Source organism: Leptopilina boulardi, unplaced genomic scaffold (assembly GCF_019393585.1).
Source record: "Leptopilina boulardi isolate dan_hultmark-lab unplaced genomic scaffold, ZJU_Lbou_2.1 LbouV2_372, whole genome shotgun sequence".
Taxonomy (NCBI): domain Eukaryota; kingdom Metazoa; phylum Arthropoda; class Insecta; order Hymenoptera; family Figitidae; genus Leptopilina; species Leptopilina boulardi.
In genome coordinates, this window is record NW_026137943.1 from 1659418 (window position 1) to 1685740 (window position 26323).

The 26323-nt window shown below is 23.5% G+C and overlaps 5 protein-coding genes across 5 annotated transcripts; 4 read left to right on the forward strand and 1 right to left on the reverse strand.

Annotated features, from left to right (window-relative positions):
* Positions 1-40: 40 nt before the first annotated feature.
* LOC127287681 (YEATS domain-containing protein 2) lies at positions 41-4510 on the forward strand. Its single transcript, XM_051314741.1, has 10 exons — positions 41-193; positions 984-1098; positions 1176-1890; positions 1955-2100; positions 2176-3013; positions 3106-3283; positions 3374-3680; positions 3768-3949; positions 4028-4104; positions 4221-4510. Exons 2-10 carry the CDS (start codon positions 999-1001, stop codon positions 4330-4332), a joined length of 2655 nt encoding a protein of 884 aa, XP_051170698.1. The 5' UTR covers positions 41-193; positions 984-998; the 3' UTR covers positions 4333-4510.
* A 135-nt stretch (positions 4511-4645) lies between these two features.
* Positions 4646-7624, reverse strand: LOC127287682 (angiotensin-converting enzyme-like). Its single transcript, XM_051314742.1, has 11 exons — positions 7321-7624; positions 6866-7136; positions 6630-6749; positions 6429-6541; positions 6147-6335; positions 5820-6078; positions 5635-5743; positions 5454-5568; positions 5145-5382; positions 4897-5043; positions 4646-4821 (listed from the first exon to the last, which is right to left on the reverse strand). The coding sequence occupies exons 1-11, from the start codon at positions 7409-7411 to the stop codon at positions 4656-4658; spliced, it is 1818 nt and encodes a 605-aa protein (XP_051170699.1). The 5' UTR covers positions 7412-7624; the 3' UTR covers positions 4646-4655.
* Positions 7625-8948: 1324 nt separating this feature from the next.
* Positions 8949-19283, forward strand: LOC127287641 (uncharacterized). The gene is made up of 8 exons (XM_051314679.1): positions 8949-9200; positions 9381-9571; positions 9672-9859; positions 9941-11058; positions 14119-16815; positions 16898-18494; positions 18583-18934; positions 19263-19283. The coding sequence occupies exons 1-8, from the start codon at positions 9044-9046 to the stop codon at positions 19281-19283; spliced, it is 6321 nt and encodes a 2106-aa protein (XP_051170636.1). The 5' UTR covers positions 8949-9043.
* Positions 19284-20703: 1420 nt separating this feature from the next.
* LOC127287706 (uncharacterized) lies at positions 20704-21862 on the forward strand (the record flags this gene model as incomplete). The annotated part of the gene is made up of 2 exons (XM_051314783.1): positions 20704-21590; positions 21729-21862. Coding segments are annotated over exons 1-2 (819 nt in total), but the record flags the coding sequence as incomplete, so codon positions are not given.
* Positions 21863-21975: 113 nt separating this feature from the next.
* LOC127287800 (uncharacterized) lies at positions 21976-25929 on the forward strand. The gene is made up of 11 exons (XM_051314932.1): positions 21976-22451; positions 22628-22762; positions 22847-22984; positions 23080-23255; positions 23342-23492; positions 23587-23760; positions 24001-24140; positions 24335-24481; positions 24693-24779; positions 24871-24982; positions 25249-25929. Exons 1-11 carry the CDS (start codon positions 22115-22117, stop codon positions 25308-25310), a joined length of 1659 nt encoding a protein of 552 aa, XP_051170889.1. The 5' UTR covers positions 21976-22114; the 3' UTR covers positions 25311-25929.
* The last annotated feature ends 394 nt before the right edge of the window (positions 25930-26323 follow it).

Consider the following 26323-nt stretch of genomic DNA (forward strand, 5'->3'; position numbering starts at 1 on the left):
GATTTTTATTTCTTAATATTGGCAACATTGTGTAATGGCGTTATGGCACCGGGAAGAGATATTGATCGAATGTTAAATTTTCAATCAATTTTTCTATTAACTCCAAATTGTTTATTAAGTTTAAAAGTGTTTTTACATTATAAATTATATTTATACAACAGTATAAAAAAATTTTCATCAAAGTTTCTTCCAGGTAAATAGCAAAAAAAAAAAAGAAAAAAAAATTGTATAGTAAATCATCACGCCCAAACCGCATGTTCTCTTGTGATATTGACAGATCTGTCAAATTGTTTATTTTTTCAAACATTCACACAATTCATGTTCATTATAATACAAAAATTATTGTTTTTCAAAATCAAATTATTAATTGTATTTAATTTTGTATAACATTGTTTTTAATAAAATAATTTAATTGAAATAATTCTTTTAATTTCTATATTTCATATTCTAACCTCAAAATTACTCCAAAATGAAAAAATTGTATATATATATGTGTGTAAAATGAAAAATTAATGTACAAAAATTTATGATCAATAAAATTTATTATTAATTGTATTTTTGTATTTTATTACTTTTATTTACTAAGAAATAATTTAAAATTTATAGAAATAATTAGATTTAACATAACCTCTTTGAAGTTTGTTTTAAAATTTCTATACAGAAAAGAATTTTTATATTTACTATATAAAAACTACAATTAATAATAATAATTAATTTTTTTTAATACAATGTAAAAAGTATGGAAACATATACCTCATCAAAGTGTATAAATTTATCAAAAAGAAGTAAAATATTTTAGTGTAAATAAATTATATTTATATTAAAATATAATAACAATGTTACATTCTGTATGTAAAAATATAGAAAATTTACAATTTTTCATAAATAATTGTCTGAAGAGGTCCATTCTAGATGGACGAAAAATTTTTTACATAATAAAATTACTAAAATAAATATAATAGAAAAATAATTTTTTTTTAAAGGAATTCAGCGGATAAATGAATACTTCAAAAGACACATTGGATGATGATCAAGATCCAGAATATGAAAGTTCATTGCCGAATGATGAAACAAAACAAAAAGCTTTTGAGGAAAGTGGTAAGTAAGAAAAGAAAAATGAGATCTATTCTTCAATTTAAATTTTAAATAATTGTTTCCTTTTTTTGAATATTTAGCACGGGCAACAACAGCAAAAAAAATAATTGACATTGTTGAAAAAGAATTCTCCAATGAAATTGATGAAAAAGAAAAGGAAGTTCTACAAATACAAAATCGTCTTGATGAAGCATTGAGAATTTTACATCTTTTACGTTATGCAGTTGTAACTGATTTTTATAATCGTAAACAATGTCAAGCATTGCATTTTAATGATACAAAACAAACAAGAATTCATCCAGCGGTGAAAAAACTTTTAGGCAAATCACCAGCAGTGAAAAAAAGTCAATTTATTGATATTACATCAATACCATCGACATCAACGGATCCACGTTTTCTTATTCCTGAATTAATTCCATCGACATCAAAATTAATAACAGACGATATTGTAAATTTAGAAAATAATTTACAAGAAAAAATAAATTCAAAACGATTAAATTCTGAATTAATTTTAAATGAAACGCCAAAAAAAATACCCCGCTATGTACCACCAAAATTATCAATACCAGAAACATCAGGTCCATCTAGAGGTCATAGAAATAAAATTCGTAAACGAATTATCGTTGGTAATATTTCTAAATGGATTCCACCTGAATGGAGGGAAGATAAAACTAGTCACAAATGGACTGTTTATGTAAGAGGCAGTAAAGAAGAAGCTGATATTGGAAATTTTGTTAGTAAAGTTCGTTTTCTACTTGATCCAAGTTATCGACCCAATGATGTTGTGGAAATTACGTGAGTTTTGAAAAATTCACATTTCAAAAAAAAAAAGAGAGAAATTAACATTTTTTATTTTTAGATCGTCGCCATTTCATTTATCAAGACGTGGTTGGGGCGAATTTCCCCTTAGAGTTCAATTACATTTTAAAAATACTTTAAACAAACCAATTGACATTATTCATCCCCTGAAACTTGATCGCACATTCACTGGTCTTCAAACTTTAGGTAAAAACAATTTTTTTAATCCCAAATTCAAGTTTAAAATTTTTTAATAAAAAAAATTTTTTTTTTAAAAAACAGGTTCAGAAACACTAGTTGATATTTGGCTTCAAACTAATGAACCACGTTCATTGGCCACATTAAATGAGACTGAAAATTATAAATCAGATACAGAATTAATTAACGGTGGGGAAAATATTGAAAATGCATTGAATCAAGAAGCAAATTTAACAATAAAACACGAATCTCCAAAAGATCAATTTTCATTAAAATTCTCTCATCTAATTGATCATGATTATTGTAAATATAACACGACAGATGATGATGATAATAATAAAATAATTAAAAATAGATCATTTAATTCTAATGAGAAAATTCTTCTCAATGGTCAAACATGTAATTCATCAACAATTTTAATGAAAAATAATATTGAAAATTTAGCAAATACTTTAAAAGATAAATCGGAAATAATGGAACCATTAGAAATTTCCATACCCAATGCATTTGAATCAATAAATAATAAAAAGCAAATTTTAATACTCAAAAATAATGACATTGTACCTGTGAATATTGATCAAAAATCAAAAATTTTAATTGATCCCATGACTATAAAGAAGAAAATAAATAATTTTAATAATAAATCTGATGATGGAAAATGTAAAATAAATGAAAAAACAAAATTAATTAAAATAAATCCTGTTAATAGTATTTTATTAACGGGTAATTATAGTGAACCAGCATTAAGAATTGTTGATCCAATAACAAATGTTATTGAAACACAAATAATACGAAGTTTTGATTTGCGAATTGGTTCAAAATCAGATGTTAATTTACAAAATAATACAAAAACAATAATAAAACCAAAAGTAATTTTGGGAAAATTCAAAATGAATAAGGAAATTTACGATGGAATAATGAGGTGAACTTTGTTTTTTTTTTATCAAAACCAAAATTGAGAATTTTTTTATGAAAAAAAAAAACTAATATCTAAATATTATTTTATTTTAATAGATCAATTGATGATGTACGATTGACAGATACTTTAAGTATTCTTCAATTTATAATTCATCGTTTGCCTCTTGTAAGTGAAAAAGTATCGGATCCAGAATATAGAAGATTGTATCCATTTACTTGTAAAAGTAGAGAAGAATTTTTAAGTTACAATATTGGAAAACAAAGAGCGTTGGAGGTAAATTCTTTTTTTTTTACTAACACTTTTTTCGATTAAAAATTCGAGACTTACTTTTACTTTCTAATTTTTTTTTTTTTTCAATTAAAGTGGCAACGAGCAAAAACAGTGAGAATGTTTTTAAAACGAAAAGTATCAACAGAAGAATTATGGAGTATTAAGGAAATTATTATTTGGGCTAGAAGACACGCTTATACTCCAATGTCATTGATTTTTAATTCCGAAAAAGCTTTAGTTGATAAAACAAATTTGAATTCTGATATAAATACTTTCTCCACCTACACAAAATCAATTGATCTTCATAAATGGCTTTCTGAGACAAATAAAAGTAATGAGGAAAATAATTGCGACGAATCGGATGAAGAAATTGACATTATTTCAGAAACAAAGCCAAGTGGTATGGAAAAAAATATACCTTCTTTTTTTGCTAATTATGAAAAATTAAATATTTATTATTAATTAAAAAAAAAAAAATTCATTGCAGATAATTCAAAAATTGAAAACGATGAAATATCATCGGATGCTGTGATTTTGGAAATGCCATCCGAATCAGAATCACTTTTTATTTATGTTAACGAAACTGCCCAAAATATAGGAATTAAATTAACGGACGAGGAAATTATTCCAGGTGTTCGACATTATTCTGGAAGTCGTATGATTATGCGGGTAAATATTTAGAAATTTTTTTTTTTCTTACTTTCATTAGAATTAAATTTTACTTAAAATTAATGATTTTTTTTTCAGGCAGTTGAATGTTTTGTGGATAATCTCGTTAGATTGTCCCACGCAACAGCGTTAGATAGATTAGAAAATAAAAATAGGTTTGTATATTTATTTTTAATTACTTTGTATTTACATTTTTTTTTCTACTATTTCTAAAAAAAAAAAAAAAAAATCCGATTTTTTTTTAGAAACAAAAATATTTTTTTTTTTACAGCTACGTGGATACGTTAAATTTGGAAGATGTGAGACAAGCACTTTTTAAACGTGAAGAATTTGATCTGTTTACAAATGCAGGATTGGGAAATATGTCGATTGATGAGGAATAAAAAACACAATTTACGATAAAAATCGATTTTAAACAAGAAAAAGAGAAATTTTAAATTACTTCTTTGTTTTAAAAAATATTGTAATAATTTTCTTTTTTGTGTTTGTATAATTTATTTGATCGATAGAAATGAGGTAAAAATAATAATCGATATATTTAATTTTAATGTTCGCTCTTCCAGATATTTAGTTTTTTTTTTTTTATATATATATAACTATTATTCGCTTTTTGTATCAATTTTTTGTACATAAATTCGTCAATTGAATATATTTTTTACTCTAGTAAAACAAAATGACTTTTTTTTGGAAAAATTGAAAGAAACGTTTAATCCCATCCAACTGGAATATTGTGACGATCAATTTGCATTTGTAGCCATTCACTTAGTGGTTGAAAATAATTTAAAAGAAATTTTGTTTCATAATTTGTCGATTCTGTTGTGAGATAAAGAGCGTCTTTCCAATTTACACTGCTTCCCAATTGCATTAAAGATCTTTAAAGGAGAAAGAAAAAGAAAATTGTTAAACCATCAATTTTTGATTAATTGAAAATAAAATTTTCTTTTTACCTTAAAATTTTTCCAGCCTCTTGCGAACCATAAATATCGCATTGATGAAGTGGAATTTGTAAATTTGAATTCTCAATTTTACCCGTGACTGAAGCTCGGCAAATAGTTTCAAAAAATTGAAATTGCAAAATAGTCGATAGAAAATACCTAAAATTTAAATAGTTATTTTAAAATTAATTTCATTTATTTAGAAATAATTTTTTTTTTTCAAAATTAATTTAATTTCGTATATTAATTTGAAGAAAAACCTGATTGTGGGAACATTTTCTGTTATATGAAACAAAGCAGCTGGATCGAAATAAATTTCCGATCGACGAGACGGTGGTTTGATTCCCATAAATTTTTTGTACAATTTCCACCATGAACGATTGTAATTCGATGGTTTTATTTTACCGGAATAAACTTGCCATCTCCAAAAATCCATTATTAAACTATGAATCATTACAGGAAGTTTAAAAAGTGCTTGCTTTAACAAAATTGGAATATCTGCAAAATAAAATTGCAATTCAGGTGGAAAAAAAAAAAAAAAAAAGAAAATGAATTTGCTTAAGTATTACTATCAACAAGTAGGAAATCTTTGACAAGTCCAAGTCTTTGTAAATTTTGAGGTGCCATAAGACCAAGTAAAATTGTATCGCCAATTGCTTCATGAAATGCAGAATTTGGTGAATTCTGAAAAATCAATTATTATTAATTTGAAAAAAAAAATTGTTTTTTTAAATTTTTTTTGAGAATTACCCTAAAAATTGTTGGTTGATCTTTGTAAGCCATGTAATATTGTATGTGACCAATTTCGTGAATAATCATTTCAAAGTCCTCGATATTAATTTTTAAACACGCAAGAATTCTAAAATTTATTAAATTAATTTTCCCTCTTTTTTCGGAAATTAAAAATTTTTAAATAATAATAATTATATCAATACCGAAAATCATTATCAATATACATATTTACAGCTGTAGCGTGACAATTTATGGTTTCATTTTTCCTTTCAAATATTGAATTTTTCCAAAATTTTTCCGATAATTTTGAAAAACCTAATGACAAATAAAAATCCTCAGCTTTTTTCACCATTTCATGAATATTATAATTTTTCCTCAACATTTCATGAGTTATATTTAAAATTTGATCATTTTCCAAAACAAGTTTTATTAATGGACTCCAATTTTGAGACCATGAATTGCCTGAAAAAAAAAAATAAATTTTCAAATGAATTTCATTAGAAAATAATTTTTTTTTTTTTTTTTCATACCAAGTAAGTGGGAAAAAATTGATTGCTTTGGATGAAGAATTTCTGGATAAATTTGAACAAGTTTGTAACGAACAAAAGCATGAAGAAGTTTGTATAATGGACGAATTTCATTGTATAATTTGAAAATTAATTTCTTCAAATCAGGAATTTCAAATTCCTCTCTCAAATATTCACCAAAATCCTCATAATCTGTAACAAAATTAAATTAATTATTCAAAATTATTATTATTATTATTATTTTTATTATTATCAATTATTTAATAATTAAATAATTAATTTTACTATTGTTTCTTGCTCCTAAATTTTGAAGAATCACTGATTCTGTGAAGATATTTTTTAAGTGACTCATTTTATTTTGCCATTCTTCCCACATCCAACGTAACTCTGTTTCGTTTCTAAACAAAATTTATTTATTTTGCTAACTACTAATAATAATTTTTCTATAAAAAAAGAAAATTATTAATTAAAAAGAATTTTAATTACCTGATAGAAGACATAAATTTCTCCAAATCAGGCTCCGCATAAAAACATTGATTTTCATTTTTGCAAATTTTTGTTGTACTATAAGTCAATGATAATTTTTTTTCAACTTCTGACAATTTCCTAAGAAAAATTTTAATATCAATTTTTTTTTCTCTATGTAAAGAGAAAACTGTTTTTTTTTTGTAATTAAATTTTTTTTGAAATTCTAATTAGGAATAATTTATTTAAGTATATACTTGGATATATTTGGTGTATATATTGGTCCTTTGCAAAGAAGATGAATCATTCTATTGTGATATATTTCTGTTAAATTTTGAAATTTTCTACACCATTTTATTTTCCACTTGTTATTTAAATCAATAATTATTGAATTTATTTTTTCCATTTCAAATGATGATTTTATTGTCATATTCCATTTTACATTTGCTTCTATTCTTCGTAAATAAAGTAATTCGTCATTCATTTCATTCATCAATGTTGATGATAATTCTTCATTATAATTCTCATCTAAAATTTTTGAATTTACTTTACGTAAATAAATTTTAGTTAAAAAAAAAAAAAAAAAAAAACAACTAATAATAAAATAAAAATAAAATAATTTTCACAATTTAATTATTTTTAGAAATTTTATTATTTTATCAATGTTTTTAAATTATTTTAACTACAAATTTTTTAAATTGATGAATTTTACCTTGCATACAAGATGATTTTTCAATAGGAATTCGCACTTGATTTGTAATTATTGCCCGATGTGACAATAACAAAATTAGCAAAATAATCATTTTTGAATATGTATTAAAAATTGGATTTTTTAAATTTTGAAATAAAAAATTTGTTTTTATAACATCGTTGATTATTGATATTAATTTTTTATTATTGTATTTAATGTTATTTTATTTATTATTATTATTATTAACAATTATTTAACATAATAGAATTCCATACATGTTTTTATATTTCTTCACTGATTATTTTTTGGGGGAAAAAAAAATTTTAAACTCCCGTTTTTTTTGTTTTTATAAATAATGAAGATTCGAAATTGAATACTCTCGAAAGTCACAGAAAGAAATTGAGACCGAGACAATTCCTTTTATCTTGGAGAATTCGTTTTCAGGATTTTGCGCGATGCGTCCTTTAATTCGAAGTGGGAAACTGAAGAACAGTCATGTTAATTATTTTATTATCTCTACAAATCCTCAAGTTTGTCTTCAATTTATTTTTTTTCTTTATTATTTTCCTTATCGTTTTTGTATTTTATAAAAAGATAAAAGAAAAATCAATGCAATTATAATTGGAAAATAATTTTTTTTTTTTCCCAATTATACTAATATTCAGATGAATATTATGAATTTGATTAATAAAAATTGGAAAAAAAAATTTTTTTCTATAAAAAGAAAAAATTATTTTTATTTTTAGAGTGAACACCTGAACGCATGACTGTATTTTAATTATATATATATATGTTCACCGGAGACACAGGTACATTGGAAATAGCTCAGCGTGGATCACGCTAAATTGAAAATAAGGACTTCTACTTTTATTGCATCATTCGATCAGAATAACAAACACAGAGATCTCTTTCTCTCTCTCTCTAAAAAAAAAAACAACTCCCACGGAATAATTTCTCTATCTCTATAAAATTAAATATATTTATTTTTTAAAATTAAAAAAATTATTTTGGTACAGATGAATTTGAAAAAAAAAATATTTAATTTTTTTAATATATAATTTATATTTTTTTTTTCTTGTTAAAAAATTGTGTTACGTTTTCTTAATTTTCAAAATTGCTACAAGAATTCGATAATTTTAGAAGGTGGAAGTAATTATCGTGAAACCAAAATTGAAACTAATTTGCATTAGTGAATTGAGCAAGTTTGCCAAGCATTTGTTTGAGAAAACTGATGCCTAATGAACCTGTGCTCTCGTTTAACAGGTTGTAATGCCATAAACACGATTCCATGCGTGCTTTGAATAACTAATGAATTCTCGCTTGGTTTATTTATCAATTCAATCCGAACGTGACTGAACTTCACTATTTTAGATTCACCTCTGTTAGTTTTCGATTAGTTTCTTACATTATTATAAACTACTAATTATCTAAAAAGAAAAAGCTTTTAATTACATTTTTTTCACTTTCAATTATTTCATTTTTTTTTAAATTAAAAAAACAAATAAAATAATTAAAAAATTTTTAAAAATTAAAAATTAATTTTTTCCTTTTTAAATAACAACAATAGTTTAATGTAATTGTAAATTGAAATTGTCATTTGTTTTCAAATTTTCGAATTTTCAAACTGTCACATTTTTAATAGTGCAAGTTAACCACATTTATATATTATCAATTTTTTATCAATTTCTTTGAATACATTTTTAATTTGACGTGTATTTTCTCGATGTTTACGAAATGACGAGATATGCAAGGAATATTATTATTATTATTTATAATCATAATTACAAGCAATGGATCAGAAAATTTTCATCATCAAATTCATCGGAGAGAATTGGAAAATATTTTTCCATTGGCAAAAAATCGAAATATTTCACAAATGTCAGACACTCAAAATGATACAAGTAATTTTTATAAAATTAGAGAAAATGGTTTTTTAATTATTCAAAAATTACAAATTAAATATAATTTTAAATAAAATAAATTGTTATTTTTTTTCAACTGAATAATTAATTTTTTTAATAAATAAATTTATTTTCTTTAACATTGAAAAAAAATAATTTTTTGTTGGATAAATAATTTAGAATTAGAAGAAAATTTAATTCAAGGTGTAATGAAAAAATATCCAATTTCCAATGTGAAATTTTTGAAGAAAAGATTTATAAAGAAAAAAAATCGCAAACAACAAGAAAAAAAGACAAAAATAAAAGAAAGGAAAAAGGAAAATTTGAAAAAACATTCTAAAAAGAGAAAAGGAAATAAGAAAAATGTTAAAGTATGCAAAAAAAAATGCCAACTCGATGAATTTAATTTAAAATTTTTTTTTCTCTAAATTGTAAAAAATTAATTTTAAAAAAAATTGCCATTTTTTCCAGAAGGGAATTTTTTTTTCCAAAAACAAAAATAAACGAATTAATGAATCAACGAAAGGGAAATTTAAAAGATTAACTCAGCCATTTAATGCAGTTATCGATTATTTAAAAAATAATCACTATTCAAAAATATCTGAAAATTTCAATAAGAACAAAAATTATTATCATCAAAAGGGGAAAAAAAGACAAAGGTAAAATTTTATCCTTTTACAATTTTCAAAAATTCATTTTAATTTAAACTTCTTTTAATTAGTAAATAAAAATTATTTTAGATTCAAAAATCAGAGAAAAAGAAGTACAAAGAATTTGAGAAGAAAAAAAAGTATTTCCTCTCAACGTGCCTGTGAAGTTGAATGTCAAGATAGAAATTTTAATTCAGAGACATGTAATTGTCATAATGAAAAACCAATCGATTTTGAGAATCAATTGAAAATTTTAAATAAAGGTGGCGAAAAAGTGGAAACTAATAATGAAAAATCGGGATTTTTAAATGGAATTCAACAATTTTTAAAATCCAAAGAAACAACATTAAATTCTTATCAATGTACAAATTTAACAACAATCACCGATAAATCATTTATTTCAATTAACAATAATAATATTGTTACAAAAAATAATATTAATAAAAACATTGAAATTACTCATGAAAATAATTTTCAAACAACCAGTGAAACTATTTTTGAAATTACCAGAGATATTAATAAAGTTACAAATGAAGCTATTACTGAAGATAATGGTAAAATTTTATTGGAAACTACAATTAATGAATCCTTCGTTGAAGCTACTGAAAAAAATTCTATTGAATTCCCTACTGAAGATATTAATTATACCACTGAAGCTATTACTGAAGCTATTACTGAATCTATTACTGAAGCTAATACTGAAGCTAATACTGAAGCTAATACTGAAGCTAATACTGAAGCTAATACTGAAGCTAATACTGAAGCTATTAGTGAAGTTACTAGTGAAGCTACTAGTGAAGCTAATATTGAATTCACAACTGAATCTGATAGTGAATCTAATATTCCAACTGCTAATGAAATTAATAAAGAAATTAAATGTAAATTATTTACTGAAGAAATATTCCCTCAAACAGATGAAAATATCAATGAAGCTACTAGTGATTCTATTATCGTAACTAATAATTTCCCTCCTTGTGAATCGACTATGAAAATTGAAAATGAAATTAATCAATTATCTAGATTTAAAAATAAAGAAAAATTTTTTAATTGTGATAATAATATGAAAAATTTTAATATAAATGAAGATGAAAATTCTTTTCGTCAAATTGAATCTTCAACTTTAGTGACAACAGAAGAAAATAATCCTTGTTTCACTACACCAATTTTCTATTTTTCCAATCAATTGTGTAATAATAATAATAACAATAATAATAATAATGTTGATGAAAATAATAACAATAATAATAATAATGTTGATGAAAATAATAACAATAATAATAAAAATAGTAACAATAATAATAATAATGAAGAGTGGAATAATTTTTCATCGAATAATAGAAAATATAAAAAACCAATTGCCATGTTTTCATTTATATTTAAAACCAATAAAATGAAAAAACCAAAGAGTTTTAGATTCAATGTAAAATACTAAAATGACGAAAAATGTAGTGAGTTTTTTTTTAATAAACTATTTTTTGATACATTTTTTTTTTTTAAATTAGAATTAAATAATTTTTTTATTTATAATAATTTTATTTTAATTTCTTTTCAGATATATAAAACAATTAGAAAATAATGAAATCCAGTCTATTTGTAACAGTTGAGTAAATAATATTTGTCGAAATATTATTCCTTTTTTGTAAAAGTGTAGAATTTTGTAATATTATTTTTTAAATAAAAATAAAATTTTTTAAAAAAAAGGATAAAATTTTTATTTATCAATTTTAACATTTTTAAATTTAATATATATATAAATATTGTAAATAGCAATAATTTTCATATTTTAAAACAATTATTAAAATGATTTTTCAAAAATTACAATAATTAAATAATTTTTTAATAATTATTATTATTATATTAAATTTACAATTTTTAAACAATTTAGAAAAAATAAAAAATGTAAATTCAAAAAAAATAAAAAAACAAAAGACAAATGACCGTGTTAGTGTATCTGTCAAAATATTGGCAAAGAAAAGAAATTCTATTTTTTATATTTTTCAACAATATTTAAATGGTGTCGTGAAAAATGTCAATGAAAAGGAGTTTTTGAAATATACTTTTTGATTTTAATGCATTTTTTTTTACCTGAAAATTACTATAACCTGCTTTTTTTAATTTGAAAGCAAAAACAAAAATTTCGCAAAAATATATATTTTTATATTTACAAATATATTAAATAATAAACAGAAAAAGAAGTTTTATGTAAGAATATCAACGTCCTTTAATATGATGACTGAAAATTGTTTTTCAAGCAAATGCGATATCACGTAATTTACAGGTATTTGATAAAAAAAAAACCTCTTTTTTTTGGTTATAAAAAAAATAATCCTTTACAATATTTTAATTATTACAATTTACAAATTTCTTCTTCACTTCTCTTTATTTAATTATTATATTTTTTTTAATTGTAAATTATTATTTTTTTTTTCAGCGTGTTTTATATTATAATGTATTTGGCAAGAGGACTCAGCAATGATTTGTTCTTAAATCAGAATCAATATTCTCAAATATCATTCAATTTATTGGAAAAAGCAAAAAATCAGAAAATTTTATCAAACAATGAATATTCTGTGAAAAATAATTTCCGTAATTTTAAAAATAATTCTATTTTACAAAACAATTCGAAATGTTATAAACTAATGGAGGATGATATTATTTTTTTTAAAACACGAAATATTTTGTCGGAAAAAATATTTCTTAATGATAATACACATCGTGAATTATACAAAAATCTCTCCTATCTTGAAAAGAAGAAATTTAAAAGAAAAGAAAAATTAACAAACATAAAAAATATTGAAACTAAAAGAAAGAGAAATGCAAATTTTCGAAGAAAACGTAAAATTAACAATGCAAATTTACAACAAATGCATGGAAAATTAAGTAAAAATAATTTTAAGAAAAATACAAAAAATTTCACAAAATCAAATAATAATAATAATAAAATTAATAACAATAATCCATTGAATTTTCAACAATTTTTAATACCACAAGGAGGACAATTTTTATCCTTGCCTTGGTTAAATAATTATCCATCAAATTTCAATGGACCTAATTCTTTAGTAAAAAATATTCCATTAATACAAATTCCATTGGATCAAATTCAAAATACTACTCAAATCACTAATAAAAAAATAAATTCAAAAAAACAAGTGAAAAATTTAAATCAATTAAAAAATAATTCAAATCACAAGAAAAATTTCGTACAATTAAAAACAAATTTAAATCAGTTGAAAAATAAAAATTTCAAACAAAAAAATAATTCGTTACATTTAAAAAATATTAATTCAAGAAAAATAAAGGAAAATCATTTAAAAGAGAGAAAAAATAATATTAAACAAAAAAATTCTGTTAATTATAAAAAAAAATCACCAAGGGACAGTAATGTTGAAAAAATTATTTACAATAAAGAAAAATCATTGTCCTCTATTATTGAACCATTGACTAATCAATTGGGAAAATTGGTTTCGACGATAATGAAATTAAATGAAAATTTAAGTCAAAAAAATAAAGAATTCAAAAAAAATAGACAAGAATTATCAAGAAAAAAACGTGGTCTATTAAAAATTGAACCATCTAATATGACTTTTCGATATTTAAAAAATTTGGAATCTCTTTTTGGTCAAAAAATATCGGATGATTATTTTAAAGAGAGAGAAACGAAAAAAATATTTAAAATAAATAAAGAAGAAGAAGAACAAGAAAATAATCAACGAGTGAAACGTTCTTACTTGAAAAAAAGAAGAAAACATCAAAATTCCCTAAGGAGAAATTCAGATGATTCAAAATTAAAAATTTCGCATCATTCTAAAAAGAAGAAAAATGGTAAAATAAAAAATAAAACAAAATTTATCAAAAATGTTGGTAAAAAACGTTCAAAGAAGGAAAAACATGTTAAAACATATAAAAACAAGAAAAGAAATAAAATACTTTCATCAGTAAAAAAAGTCAAACAACCAAAATATAGAAGATTGGGAAGAACACTTAAATCTCTTTCTAATTTTAGAAAAACAGATAATCATCCTAAACATTGTCATCAAAAATTGAAGTATGTTTTCAAAACTAATTAAAATAGAAATTATAATACAATTTATTTTTCTTTCTTAAAAAAAAAACGTTTTTTTTTTTACAGATTTAAAAACATCTCTACATCAGAAATGAATTCTTTAGTTCCAAAAAAATACATTTTTAAAGGTTTTTATTTTTATTAATATTTTCATTAAATTTTTAAACAGATTTTTTTTTTATTAAAATCCCTAATATATTCACAGGGAAAGTAAAGAGAAATAAAAGAGAAGATTCTTCAACTGAAGAGTATGATTATGAAAAATATATCGATGAAAGTTTACTAACAACTGAAATGTATCCAGATTATGATGAAGAAGAGGAGAATGTTTCTGATAATGAAGTTTTTCACGATTATTTGGATGGTGAAGATGATAATAATTCATCGTCAACCACCGAGAAAATAACATTAACTAGTGAAGAAATTGTAAAAGCTCTTACAACAGCTGAAAGAAAAACTGAAGCTAAAACAACAATTGAAGGTAAGACTTCAAAAAATGCTGACCTTACAACTAAAACAATGACTTCGATTAAAGCTAATACGGAATCAATTATAATTACACCTAAAATAACAACTGAAACTAAAACTACAAATAATGTTAAAACAACAATTGAAGCTTCAACTCCAAAAACTTCAACAATTGAATCTATATCATCTAATGAAGCTAATAGTACAACTGAAGTGAGAACTTCAACTGAAATTGCAATCACAATTAAAGCTAAGTCTTCTACTGAAGTTAAAATTACAACTGAATCTATAACTTCAACTGGTACTAAAACCACAAATGATGGTAAGGCATCTAGTGAAGCTAATGTCATAATTGAAGCTGAAACTACGACTGTACCTACAATTAAACCCGTATCTTCTACCGAAGCTAAAAGTACAACAGTTAAATCCACAAGTGAGACTAAATCCATATCTGAGGGTACTGAAGAAACTAATGAATCTACTAAGGCAACTACTGAAGTTACTTCCTCTGAAGCTAAAAGTACAACTGTTAAATCGACAACACAATCCATATCTAAAGATATTGAAGAAACTAATGCATCTACTGAGACAACTGTTAAAGTTAGTTCCTCTGAAATAACAACTGCATCTGATATAACCGAATCTAATACAATTGATTCTGGAATAACAATTGAAACTAAAACTACAAGTGCTGCTAAAACATCAACTGAAGCTAAAACTACAACTGAAGCTATGGATTCGATTGAAACCAAAACCACAAATGATGTTAAGACTGAAATTACCAACGCAATTGAATCTATGTCTTCTACCGAAGCTAAAAGTACAACAGTTAAATCCACAAGTGAAGCTAAATCCATAACTGAAGGTACTGAAAAAACTAATGAATCTGCTGAGACAACCACTGAAGTTACTTCCTCGGAAATAACAACTACATCAGAATCTTCTACAACTGAAGCTACTAATTTAGAATCATTAAAAACAGTTACTATTTCAGAAACGACGTTTGAAGGTAAAGATAATACTACCGTAATAATGATAATAAGTCCCGTACCTACTGAATTTACTCTACCTGCTAGTGATACAACTACTGAAGAAAGAACAATTATCACAACTCTGATAACATCAAATACTACTTCTTTTTTTGAAACCTCTCCTATTGTTTCTGAAGAAAACACAATACAATCTACTTATTTGGATCAAAATTCGAAAGAAACAACAGAGCAATCTAATTTTACTTCTGAAATGGAGACTACAATTTCAACAGAAAAAACATCAGTTACTAGTTATAAATCAATAGAATCAGAAATTTTACAATCAGCAACAACTGAAGAAATTACATCAAGTACTGAGCAAAAAACATCGTTAATCATAGAAGAAAATTTGTCATCAAATTTATTATCAAGTACTGACGAAATTATTAATACTAAGGAAATTTCAACTACCGAAGAAATATCAAATACTAAAGAAATTTTAAGTTCTAAAAAAATATCAAATACTAAAGGAATATATGAAGAAATCGCGAGTACTGAAATAAATACTGTAGGTACTTCGAGTACTGAAAATATGTCAAATAGTAAAGAAACTCCAATTATTGAAGAAATATCAAGTACCTTGGAGATTTCAAATACTGAAGAAACACTAACTACTAAAGAAATTTTGAGTAGTGAAAAAATAGTCAATTCTAAACCTAGTTCCAGTACTGAGGAAAATGTGAATTCTAAAGGAACCATAGGTAGCGAAGAAATATCTACTACAGAAACTCAAATTCTTGGAGAATTGTCAAGTCCTAAAGAAATACTCAGCACTGAAGAGTTATTGAATACTAATGAAATTTCAATTACTGAAGAAATAACAACAACTATAAAAAAATCAACTACTAATGAAATATTAGGTACTGAAGAAATAGCAAGTACTCAAGAACACTCAAGTTCGAAACAAACTTCTAATATCGAAGAAATGTCAAGTACCTTAAGTATTTCAAATACTGAAGAAATATTAACTGTAGCACCTCTGGAAGAAGCAACAAAATTTGAAAAACCACAAGAATCATCAACTTTCAAATCTGAAGAATTACTAAAATCTAGTACTTTTTCAGGCAATGAAATCATTGAAAATACATCTTCTGAAATTTCACTGAGTTCCGAAATATCGACATCAAATTCTGAAGCTGAAAATACCAAACAATTGGAAATTTCCACATCATCAACATCAATGAGTCAAACTACAGAAATCACTTCAACTTCATTTGAAGAGTCAACAAAATCTTCCAATGTTGAAGAAATCAGTCAATCTGAAACAACGATTTCTAATACAGCTTCATTATCTTCATTAACATCCGATAAAACATCTCAAGAAGAGAGTACGTCTGAAATTCCAAGAAAATTAGAATCAACTTCTTTGGAAGATGTCACTACAACTGTAAAAGAAATTAAAGGTATTTGCATACTATATTAATATAAAAAAAAAAGAAGAAAAAAAACTAATTAGAAACTAATTCAGATGAATACTTATTTCAGCGACAACTCATGGATCCACAGTTGAAGAAATAACTGAAGGTTCAACTGACAATGAAACAGAAGATGTCGAAGAAGTTTTCGACGAATCTATTGATAAAACTACGGAGAATAATGATGATGATGAAGAAGAAGAGCTTGAAGATAATTTTGAAGGAGGAGGTTCTGGTTCAGGTGATGATTTCAGTGATTATGAAGAAACTTCTTCAGTGGCAACAACCGAAGCAGGAACGAAAGAAACTGAAACAACAAAAAAAGAAGAAAAAACAACTGCAAATGAAGTTATGAAAGAAAAAACAACAGTAGAGGAAGTCACAGGAGGAGTATCAACGAAGACAACTGAAGAAAGCACTTTAAATGAAGATGAAGAGGAAAATGAGCCAACAGTGAAAAAAACTAGTGAAGAACCAAGTAAAGGAAGTACTAATGAAGATGAAGAAGAAAATGAGTCAAATGAGAAAGAAACTAATGAAGAATCAAGTGAAGAAAGTACTAATGCAGATGAAGAAAATGAGCCAAATGAGAAAGAAACTAGTAAAGAACCAAATGAAGATGAAGAAGAAAATGAACCAACAGAGAAAGAAACTAGTGAAGAACCAAATGAAAATGAAGAAGAAAATCAACCAACAGAGAAAGAAACTAGTGAAGAACCAAATGAAGATGAAGAAGAAAATCAACCAACAGAGAAAGAAACTAGTGAAGAACCAAATGAAGATGAAAAAGAAAATGAGCCAATAGAAAAAGAAACCAGTGAAGAAAGTACTAATGAAGATGAAGAAGAAAATCAGCCAACAGAAAAAGAAACTAGTGAAGAACCAAGTGAAGGGAGCGCCAACGAAGATGAAGAAAGAACTGAAAGTGATAAAGAAACTACTGAAGATGATATTAAAGAAGAAATATCAACAACAGAAACGGAAACAAAAGAAGAAACCACTTCTAAAAATAGTTCCCAAGAAGAAACAACACAAGAAATTACATCTTCAATTAAACCTAAATGTTCTCCAAATTCAAAAAAGATAGCTGAAGAAAAAGCTAAAACACCAAAAAATACAGAAGAAGAAATAACAGAATGTACAACAAAAGAAGACAAAACAACAACTTCTTCTTCTTCTTCTTCTAAAAAATGTCCTCCAAAATCAAAGAAATTGACAAAAAAGATTACCACTGAAAAATCAACAACAATAGAAGAATCATCATCTTCTGAATCTGAATGCTTTCCAGAATCAATTTTTTCTTTTGACATTACTACTTCAAAAACTATTTTCGAAAAATCAAACACCACACCTGAATCAAAATCAACTTCAAAATATTCACCTCTTGTAAAACCTAAAATTTCTTCAGAAATGAAAGTAACATCAAGTGTTATTGCAACAAAAGTAACTTCTGATTCAAAACAAATGTCAACTTCTTCTAAAATTGGTGAAGAAAGAGTAACTAAATCGACGTCTGCTCCGAAAATAGAATCATCATCATCATCATCTGTTACTAAAACTCCTGAGATTATAGTTATCATTGAAGAATCAACAGAAAAAAAATACCAAACACCTTCAACGATAGATCAGGAAACTTCAATTTTAACTGAATTCACTCCTGAATTTAGGTAATAGAATGCCTATTACCATTTTTTTTTTAATTTGCTAAATTTCTAATGACATTAATTTTTTTTAAAAATATTTTTCTCTTTTCAGAACCTCAACATTTGAAGAAGAGTCTACTGATTTTTCTCAAAATATCCAAAAAGAAGAATTTGAAACTCAATTGAAGAAAAATGAAGAAGAATTAAATGATAAAAATAAAGAGTTAAATGCTATGGAAAATATAATAAGGGATAATAAAAAGAAATTAAAATTGGAGGACGAAGAAGAAATAGAAATTGAGGGAATAAAAAAACTAGATGAGATAAGAAGAAAACAAAAAGAATTAGAAAAGAAACAATCGGAGCTACATAAAAGAATAAAAGAAATAGAGAACGAAATGATGAAGAAAACTGCAAAAGAAGAAATAAATCTACAAATTTTAACAACTATTTCTTCTAATTCAGTAGAAAATAATAATGAAGATAATTTTACTTACAAAGAAGATAAAAATAATAAAAAAGAAGAAAACGATAATATAGAAAATAAAAAACAAATTAGTGAAAATAATGATAAAAAATGTCTTAAAACTTCAACAGAAAAAATTTGCTTAAACATTCTAAATAATCTTAAATCTGAAGAAATTGATCCAAATAAAAAAATAATCTTCTTTCCAATTATTCAAAATTCATCTAAACGAAATGCAAAAAGATTAGCGAGAAAATTAATGACCTTAAACGAAAATTCATCAATGAATGTGAATTTAAATTTATTTAAAAATAAATCAAATTTAGGAATGCATAAAAGAAGATTAATTTTAAAGAAGAAAAATAATAATAAAGACTCTAATTTTAATAGAGAAAGAATAAAAAGATTTTCTTTAAAGAAATTTTGGAATTGTTTAAAGCAATCGGATACAACAACAATAACAACAGAGTCAACAGATTTTGAAGAAAAATTTGATGGTAAAATAACATGGAAAAATGAAGCTATAACCACTGATAATTTTCTTTTTACTCCTGAATATTCTATTGAGAAAAATAATTTCAATAAAATATTTCCCATTGACACAACAAGAAAGAGTGAAATTGAGATTAACAAAAATATTTCTTCAATTTTTTCTAATGAATTGATGAATTCTAAAAATAATTCAAACATTGAAGAAAATGAAGAAGAAAATTGTAATGAATGCTATGAAAATTATGAAGAAGAATGTACAGAAGAGAATAATAATGATAATATTGAAGCTAATACGAAGATGGAAAACATTAAAGAAGATAAAAAAGAAAAAAAATTAAAAGAAAACATGAAAGAAGAAAAAGAAGAAAATATAAATGTGGGAAAATATAGGAATGAAGATATTAAACAAAATGAGAAAGAAGATATGGAAAAATGTACAGAAGAACCAGTAAATGAAGAAGAATATGAGAAAATAGGAAAATTTACAAAAGAAGATAATGATGAAGAAATAAATAAAAATAATGAAACATATACAAAAAAGGATAAAGAAGATGTGATAGAATTTACAAAAGAAGATGAGCAAGATATTACAAAATATAATAAAAATATGCTGACTAAAGAAAATGAAGATAAAAATAATTGTAAGAAAGAAGAAATTGAAATCACCAATATTGAAGAAAAAAATGAAAATACGGAAAACAATGAGGAACACAAAGAAGACAATAAAAATGAAGAAAAAGAATATAATAATGAAGATAAATGTAAAGAAGAAATAAACAAAGATAAGCAGAAACAAAAGAAGCAAAAAAATAAAAAAAAATTGAAAATAGAAAAAACTTCTTCTAATGTAACCTGCGAACTTCCCATGATAATTTTAAAAGGAAATAAAGAAATTTTAAAGAAATTAAAAAATAATTTAAAATTTTCCGATGAAGATAAGAGAATAAATTTAACAACACCAATGACAAGTTACACGAGTACTTTACCACTATCAACAACTTCAATTATTGTTAAACAAAACAAAAATTATGATAATTGTGATGAAGAAATAATACCATCTTTAAAAGAAGATAAAAATCAAAATAATTCATTCATTCATAAAGCATCTTCAACAACTTCAAATATGAAAAATAATAAATCACACAAATCAAAGAAATTTAAAATACCATTAAAATCAGTGAAGAAAAATTTTAAAATAAAAAATAATCATAAGAAAAAAAAGAAAATTCATAAAAAAATGGAAAAACAATTTCAAAATGAAGAAAAAACATTAATTAATAAAGTTGATCATCTTTTAAAAGAGGTAGACGATCTAAAAAAAGATATTTTAAAAAATGAAGAAAAATTCAAAAAAAGTCAAAAGAATTATCTACACAAAAAGAATTCAAGATCAAAACGAAAATTAAACGAAGAAGAAAGAAAAGAAGAAAATAATTTTGAATATAATTTTTTTCCATTAAATAATTTTGTTTCAAATATGAAAAATTCATTGAAGAAACGAAATTTAGAAAATGTTGAAAAAATCATTGTCTATAGGGACAGGGAAAAATTAAAAAAAGACACAAAATTTGAATCAAATCGAGATAAAAATACTATTAATTCTAATTTATATTTAAATTCAAATTATTCAAAAATTTCACTAAGTGACGAAACACTGGAAAAAATTGTTTCTCTTGTTGCCAACAAGGCAATGAAGTCAATAAATAATTCTCACTTGGCTTCGAAAGATTTAACTATTATCGTAAAAGTCATTCAACCAATTTCACATGAAAAACAATTTGAAGAATTTAAATCTCAATTTCAATTTGATTTATCTGAAATCGTTAAAAAAGCTAAAGCCAATTATTTTGAAAAGCGAGAAAATTTTCCATTAAATGAAATTAAAATAAAAAAATATCCATCAGAAAGGGAAAATTTTCATAAATCATTTGAATATAAAAATGAAAGAAAAATGAATCTTCCTGAAAAACCAATTTCAAAAAGAAAATTTTGGCATGAAAAAATGAAAAAAGATGAAAATAATAAAATATTTTCCCAAATAAAAAAAGAAATTTTAAATGAATTAAAAATGAAACTCGAAGCAAATGAGAAATTTAATTTTATTGATAAAAGAAGAAAGAAAAGTGGGAAAAATTTTTTAAAAAAGAAAAGAATGATTCAAGGTAATAAATTCAATTTTCCGGGTAAATGAAAACAATTAAAAAAAAGTTAATTTTTTTAAAAAAATAAAACAAAATTAATACAAAAAATATTTTTTCTCTTTTATTTTTTCTTTAAATAAAATATTTTTCTTTTTCTAGAATTTGCTGATAAATTGAAATCTCCTAAAAATTTGCAATCAATAAAGAAAAAAAATTCAAAATCAAAAAGAAAGGCAAAAATTAAGAAAATTGAAAATAATAAAAAATTAGATTACAATTTTAAAAATATTCCAAAATTTTCAACAGGACGACATTTATTTAATTATCGAAAAAATGAGAATTCAATTAAGAAATTAAAAAATTCTAAAAAGAAAGAAGAAAAAAATTCAAAAACTGATAAAAAATTAAAATTTACAAGGCGAATTAAAAAATCTCCATTTGAGATAAAAGGAGAAAAATTAAATTATCAAAATAATCAATCACAAACAATTTTACCATTTGACAATGGTAAAATTCGAATAAAATATATTTTTCATGATGAAAAAATGGAATTAAATAAAAAAAATCGTGACATTAGAGAGAATAAAAATAATATTAAAGAAATTAATGAAAATTGCGATAATTGTATATGCAATATAAATCAAGTAATATTGTATTTATCAAATATAATGAGAAATCGAAGTGATATACTTGATAAAATTGAAAATTATAAATGTCATTTATTTATTGATATTGGTAATGAAATTTTTTTGACTGATAATAGTCAAATTGATGTTATTCAGGGACACATTAGACGAAATTTAGATGAATCACATGGATTAAAATATATTGATTCAGAAAATGTTGAGGATACATTGAAACAAGGAATTATGTCAAACAATGGTATTTTTTTTTCTAATTTGTACTTGTTTTTCAATTATAATTAAAAAAAAATTAATTTTATTTACATTTATTTTTATTTAATTATAATTAATAAAAAAAAACTGTTATTCTTCTTATGTAAAGAATTATTTTTTAAAAATAATTTATATAATTATTTACTTTTCTTGTTTTTTTAGATTATGAAATATTTTCACTTCCGGGTTATAATTTAAATATGCCATGTAATCATGAGGGAGAGGATTTTTTATGGATGATGAGTATAAGTAAACCAAATTATACTTGGACTAGAGAAGATAATTTTCCAATTACAGGTATATTTGTAAAAAAAAAATTTGGTTTTAGTTACTATTTTTCGTTTCAGAATTTGGATTTTTATACATATATAATTTTTTAAGGTGTTGTGAGAAAAAATGGAAATCTTGAATTGTTCGATATCGATACAAAAGATTCGGGAAATTATTTCTGTTATGTTACTTACATTGATCCTGAAAATGAAGAAATAATTAGAAATATTTATAAACACAATCTTCAGGGTATTTGTTAATTTTAAAAATTAAATCAATTATTATTTTGGGAATAATAAATTTATTTATTTTAATTTAAAAATATTGAATAAATTTTTTTTTAGTCGTAACATTGCCAAGATATGCTCTACGCGGTGGAAATCAATACAAATTGAATATTTGTGACGATGATGAAATTGAAGATATTACAAAGTATTTACCAAAAAAACTCAATGAAATTCTCTGTAAAAATGATATTTGTGAAACTTATATTTTTCCACCCCAGTGTCATCGTAAGCGAGTGAGTTTAAAAAAAAAAAAAAAATTTTTTTTTATTTTTTACGAATATTTTATGATCGTAAATTTTTTTTCCCTTTTTTCTCCAAGATCGCCATAAACATTCTCGTCGTTCCTTCGAACATTGCAAAGTTGGTGCCAGTTGGTCTCAATCTTTGTGGGATTCGTTGTCGCAAAGCATTTCAGGATAAAATTACATTTTTATTAAGCAAAAATATTCGGGCAATTCTTCGACGATCGAGTTAGTTGAATTTTATTTATTTTCAAAAAAAAAAATATTTTTTTTCAATGATCCTTCAATTTTGACTCTATAAAAATATTTAAACTATATACAGTTGTTTTTAGGCTTCCACATCATCGTGAAACATTGGTGCCAATTGATTTATCAATTAATAAACGTCGATGTAAAAGATGTCGTAGTAAAAAAAATAATAATTTCAAAAATATTGCTAACGTTGGTCTTCTCATTGGTTGTCCTGCTGGTTTCAATTTTAAAAATACTCACTGTCGTAAGCAAAAAAAAAAAAATAATAATTTAACATTAAAAAATAAAATTATTTTCCATTTTTTTCCCTAATTTGTATTTTTTTAAAAAAAAAATAAAATTCGCAAAACAAAAAATAATATTTTTAATGAAATGATAAAAAACAAAATTTAATTGAAAATTTTTGCGATTTTACTGAAAAAAGCAATATGTATGTGCAAAGGAAGTGTAGCGTATAAGAAAATCTCGTTTTCTTCATTTTTAGTTCCGTGCCTCGCTGGTTTTTATAGCGAGGATGGATCATCGCATTGCAAAAAATGTCCTCTGGGAACTCATCAACCAAATACCGGAGCTAGGACCTGTCAAGCTTGCACTAATCCCTTCGTAGAAGGATGTCATGAAATGGTACACCAAAGATAAAATTTATTTTTCAAAAAATTTATTGATTTTATCAAATTTCAAATTATTATTAACATAAATACTTTTTTTTTTGTATTTTGCTGTTTTTTTTCTATCAAAAAAAAAAATAATAATTGTTGAATTTTATAAATTATTATAAGTTTTTTCAAAAAAAAAAAAATATTTTTTATTTATTGCAGATTTTAAATTTATCAACAATCATTATTATTCTAGTAATTATTTTTATAATTGTCATTATTTGCTCAATTGTTTTGTGCTCGTTTACAAGACGTTCAAATAAACGAAAAATAAAAGAATATTCACGTTACCCTGAAATTGAAATCAAGGTATTTTAATTAAAACAATTATAATAAATTAAATATTTAATTTTAAATAATAATAATAATAATAATACCTAATAATAATAATAATAATAATAATAATAATAATAAGAGTTAAACATTTTAATAAATAATATAAATTTAACTAAAAATAATTTTTAGATACAATTTTTAACTGTTTTTATTTTATGAATATTTTTTTTATTCTCTTTAATAGGAGAATTCAGATAAAAAACCATTGTTGAAATTGAAAAAGAAACGTACTCCAAATAGTAATCGTGAAATAAATATAAATCGTCTCGAGGTAAGATTTTTATGAAATTTTTTTTGATTATTGTATTAAAATTTATAATATTTAAAAAAAAATTATTCTTTAATTATTAATATTATTTCAGATTAAAAAGAAAAATGTTAAAGATCATTTTGATAGAAAAGCAGATAAAAATGGCTACGTACTTGTCTCACGTGTTGATTCTTATAATTCTCATCAATGTGATTATGAAAATCGTAAGTTTTTTTTTTTTTTTATTTTTTCATTACTATATAATTAATCAAAAATATTAAGAGAATTAAATATTTAATTGTCACTTGAATTTTATTAAATTTTAGGAAATATAAATTAGTTTTTCATAAGATTTAATTAAAAAAAAAAGTGAATTTCTTTTAATTTACAATTTTTTTTTTAATTAATTTTTATTTAATCCCATTTTTGAAATGTAAGACGGAAAATTGATGTGAATGCCATTTAAAGCAAAGTTTAAATTAATTTTCAGGTTCGCCAAAGAAGTTGTCCCGTTTTAAACCTCCCGTTCCTGAACCAGATTTTGATAGATGATTATCACAAATAATAAGAGAGAAGAGAGAGAGAGATTACGAAAGCATTAAAGTTTTAGAAGACAATTAAAGCAGAATCAGATTACACGACCCGGCAATTTGTACACTAACTTTAGTTTTGGATTTTGTTTTTTTTTTTAAATATATATATAAGTCCAATGAATATACGTACCGTAATATACAATAGTTAATTTTAAGATTAATTTTATAGTACATTAATTATTGTATATATCGACTCGATATTCGTTCGAGGTAATTGTCATAATAAAAAGAAAAATGTTTTATTAAAAAATTAATTTTTATTTACTTTCGATTAATAACAAAAAAAAAGATAAATTTTTTTCAAATTAATTAATTAATTTCAAATTAATAATTTAATATAGTATTCTAATTTTTAAACTAAAAAAATGTCAAATATAAAGCTCTGTTGTTTTTTTTCCATCATCGTCAGGAATAAATTTATAAATTTCTTTATTTTTAATTTTCTCTGATGTATTTTCAGCAATGTGATTCAATTTTTTCACTTGAAAATGAATCATAAAAAAGGGAATATAAAATGCACTGCAGAAAAAGAGAATGAATTTAAACGTGAGTTGATTTTTTTTAAAGATGTTAAACGGTAAATTCTGAAAATTAAAAAGAATTTTTTTTTTTGTTAATTTTACATGAGATTTTTGGTACATTAATTAATTAAATTTTTTATTTTAATTTAAAATATTGATTATAGTGAATAAAAAAAAAAATTAACGAAAATTTTTGTTACCAATTTGCAAAAAACAAATAGACTTACAGAACCAACGTTTCGACAACCACGAGGAAAATCAGTGGGTTTTGTAACCATTTTTCTAACAACTTGATGAGTAATATGACGAAACATTTTAATTTTTAATTAACAATTATCTTTTCACACTTTATTTATACTCCTTTTTTTCGCCAGAGGTTAATTTCAATTATTTGACAACAAATCGAAAAAACAACTTCAAGTCAATGAATTTTTTGTTTTTTTAATTAAAA

Excerpts from the sequence above, each read along its gene's own strand:
- LOC127287681 (XM_051314741.1), top strand. The coding sequence starts at position 999 with ATGAATACTTCAAAAGACACATTGGATGATGATCAAGATCCAGAATAT. Across the intron at positions 3,284-3,373 it reads GAAAACAAAGAGCGTTGGAG|TGGCAACGAGCAAAAACAGT; the intron begins GTAAATTCTTTT and ends TTTCAATTAAAG. Across the intron at positions 3,950-4,027 it reads GAAGTCGTATGATTATGCGG|GCAGTTGAATGTTTTGTGGA; the intron begins GTAAATATTTAG and ends TTTTTTTTTCAG.
- LOC127287682 (XM_051314742.1), bottom strand. The coding sequence starts at position 7,411 with ATGATTATTTTGCTAATTTTGTTATTGTCACATCGGGCAATAATTACA. Across the intron at positions 6,336-6,428 it reads TTTAGGAGCAAGAAACAATA|ATTATGAGGATTTTGGTGAA; the intron begins GTAAAATTAATT and ends ATTTTGTTACAG. Across the intron at positions 5,569-5,634 it reads ATCAACCAACAATTTTTAGG|AATTCACCAAATTCTGCATT; the intron begins GTAATTCTCAAA and ends TTGATTTTTCAG.
- LOC127287641 (XM_051314679.1), top strand. The coding sequence starts at position 9,044 with ATGCAAGGAATATTATTATTATTATTTATAATCATAATTACAAGCAAT. Across the intron at positions 9,201-9,380 it reads AGACACTCAAAATGATACAA|AATTAGAAGAAAATTTAATT; the intron begins GTAATTTTTATA and ends TAAATAATTTAG. Across the intron at positions 11,059-14,118 it reads TAATAATAATAATAACAATA|GGAAAGTAAAGAGAAATAAA; the intron begins ATAATAATAATG and ends ATATATTCACAG.
- LOC127287800 (XM_051314932.1), top strand. The coding sequence starts at position 22,115 with ATGGAATTAAATAAAAAAAATCGTGACATTAGAGAGAATAAAAATAAT. Across the intron at positions 22,763-22,846 it reads AGATAATTTTCCAATTACAG|GTGTTGTGAGAAAAAATGGA; the intron begins GTATATTTGTAA and ends TAATTTTTTAAG. Across the intron at positions 23,761-24,000 it reads TTTTAAAAATACTCACTGTC|TTCCGTGCCTCGCTGGTTTT; the intron begins GTAAGCAAAAAA and ends CTTCATTTTTAG.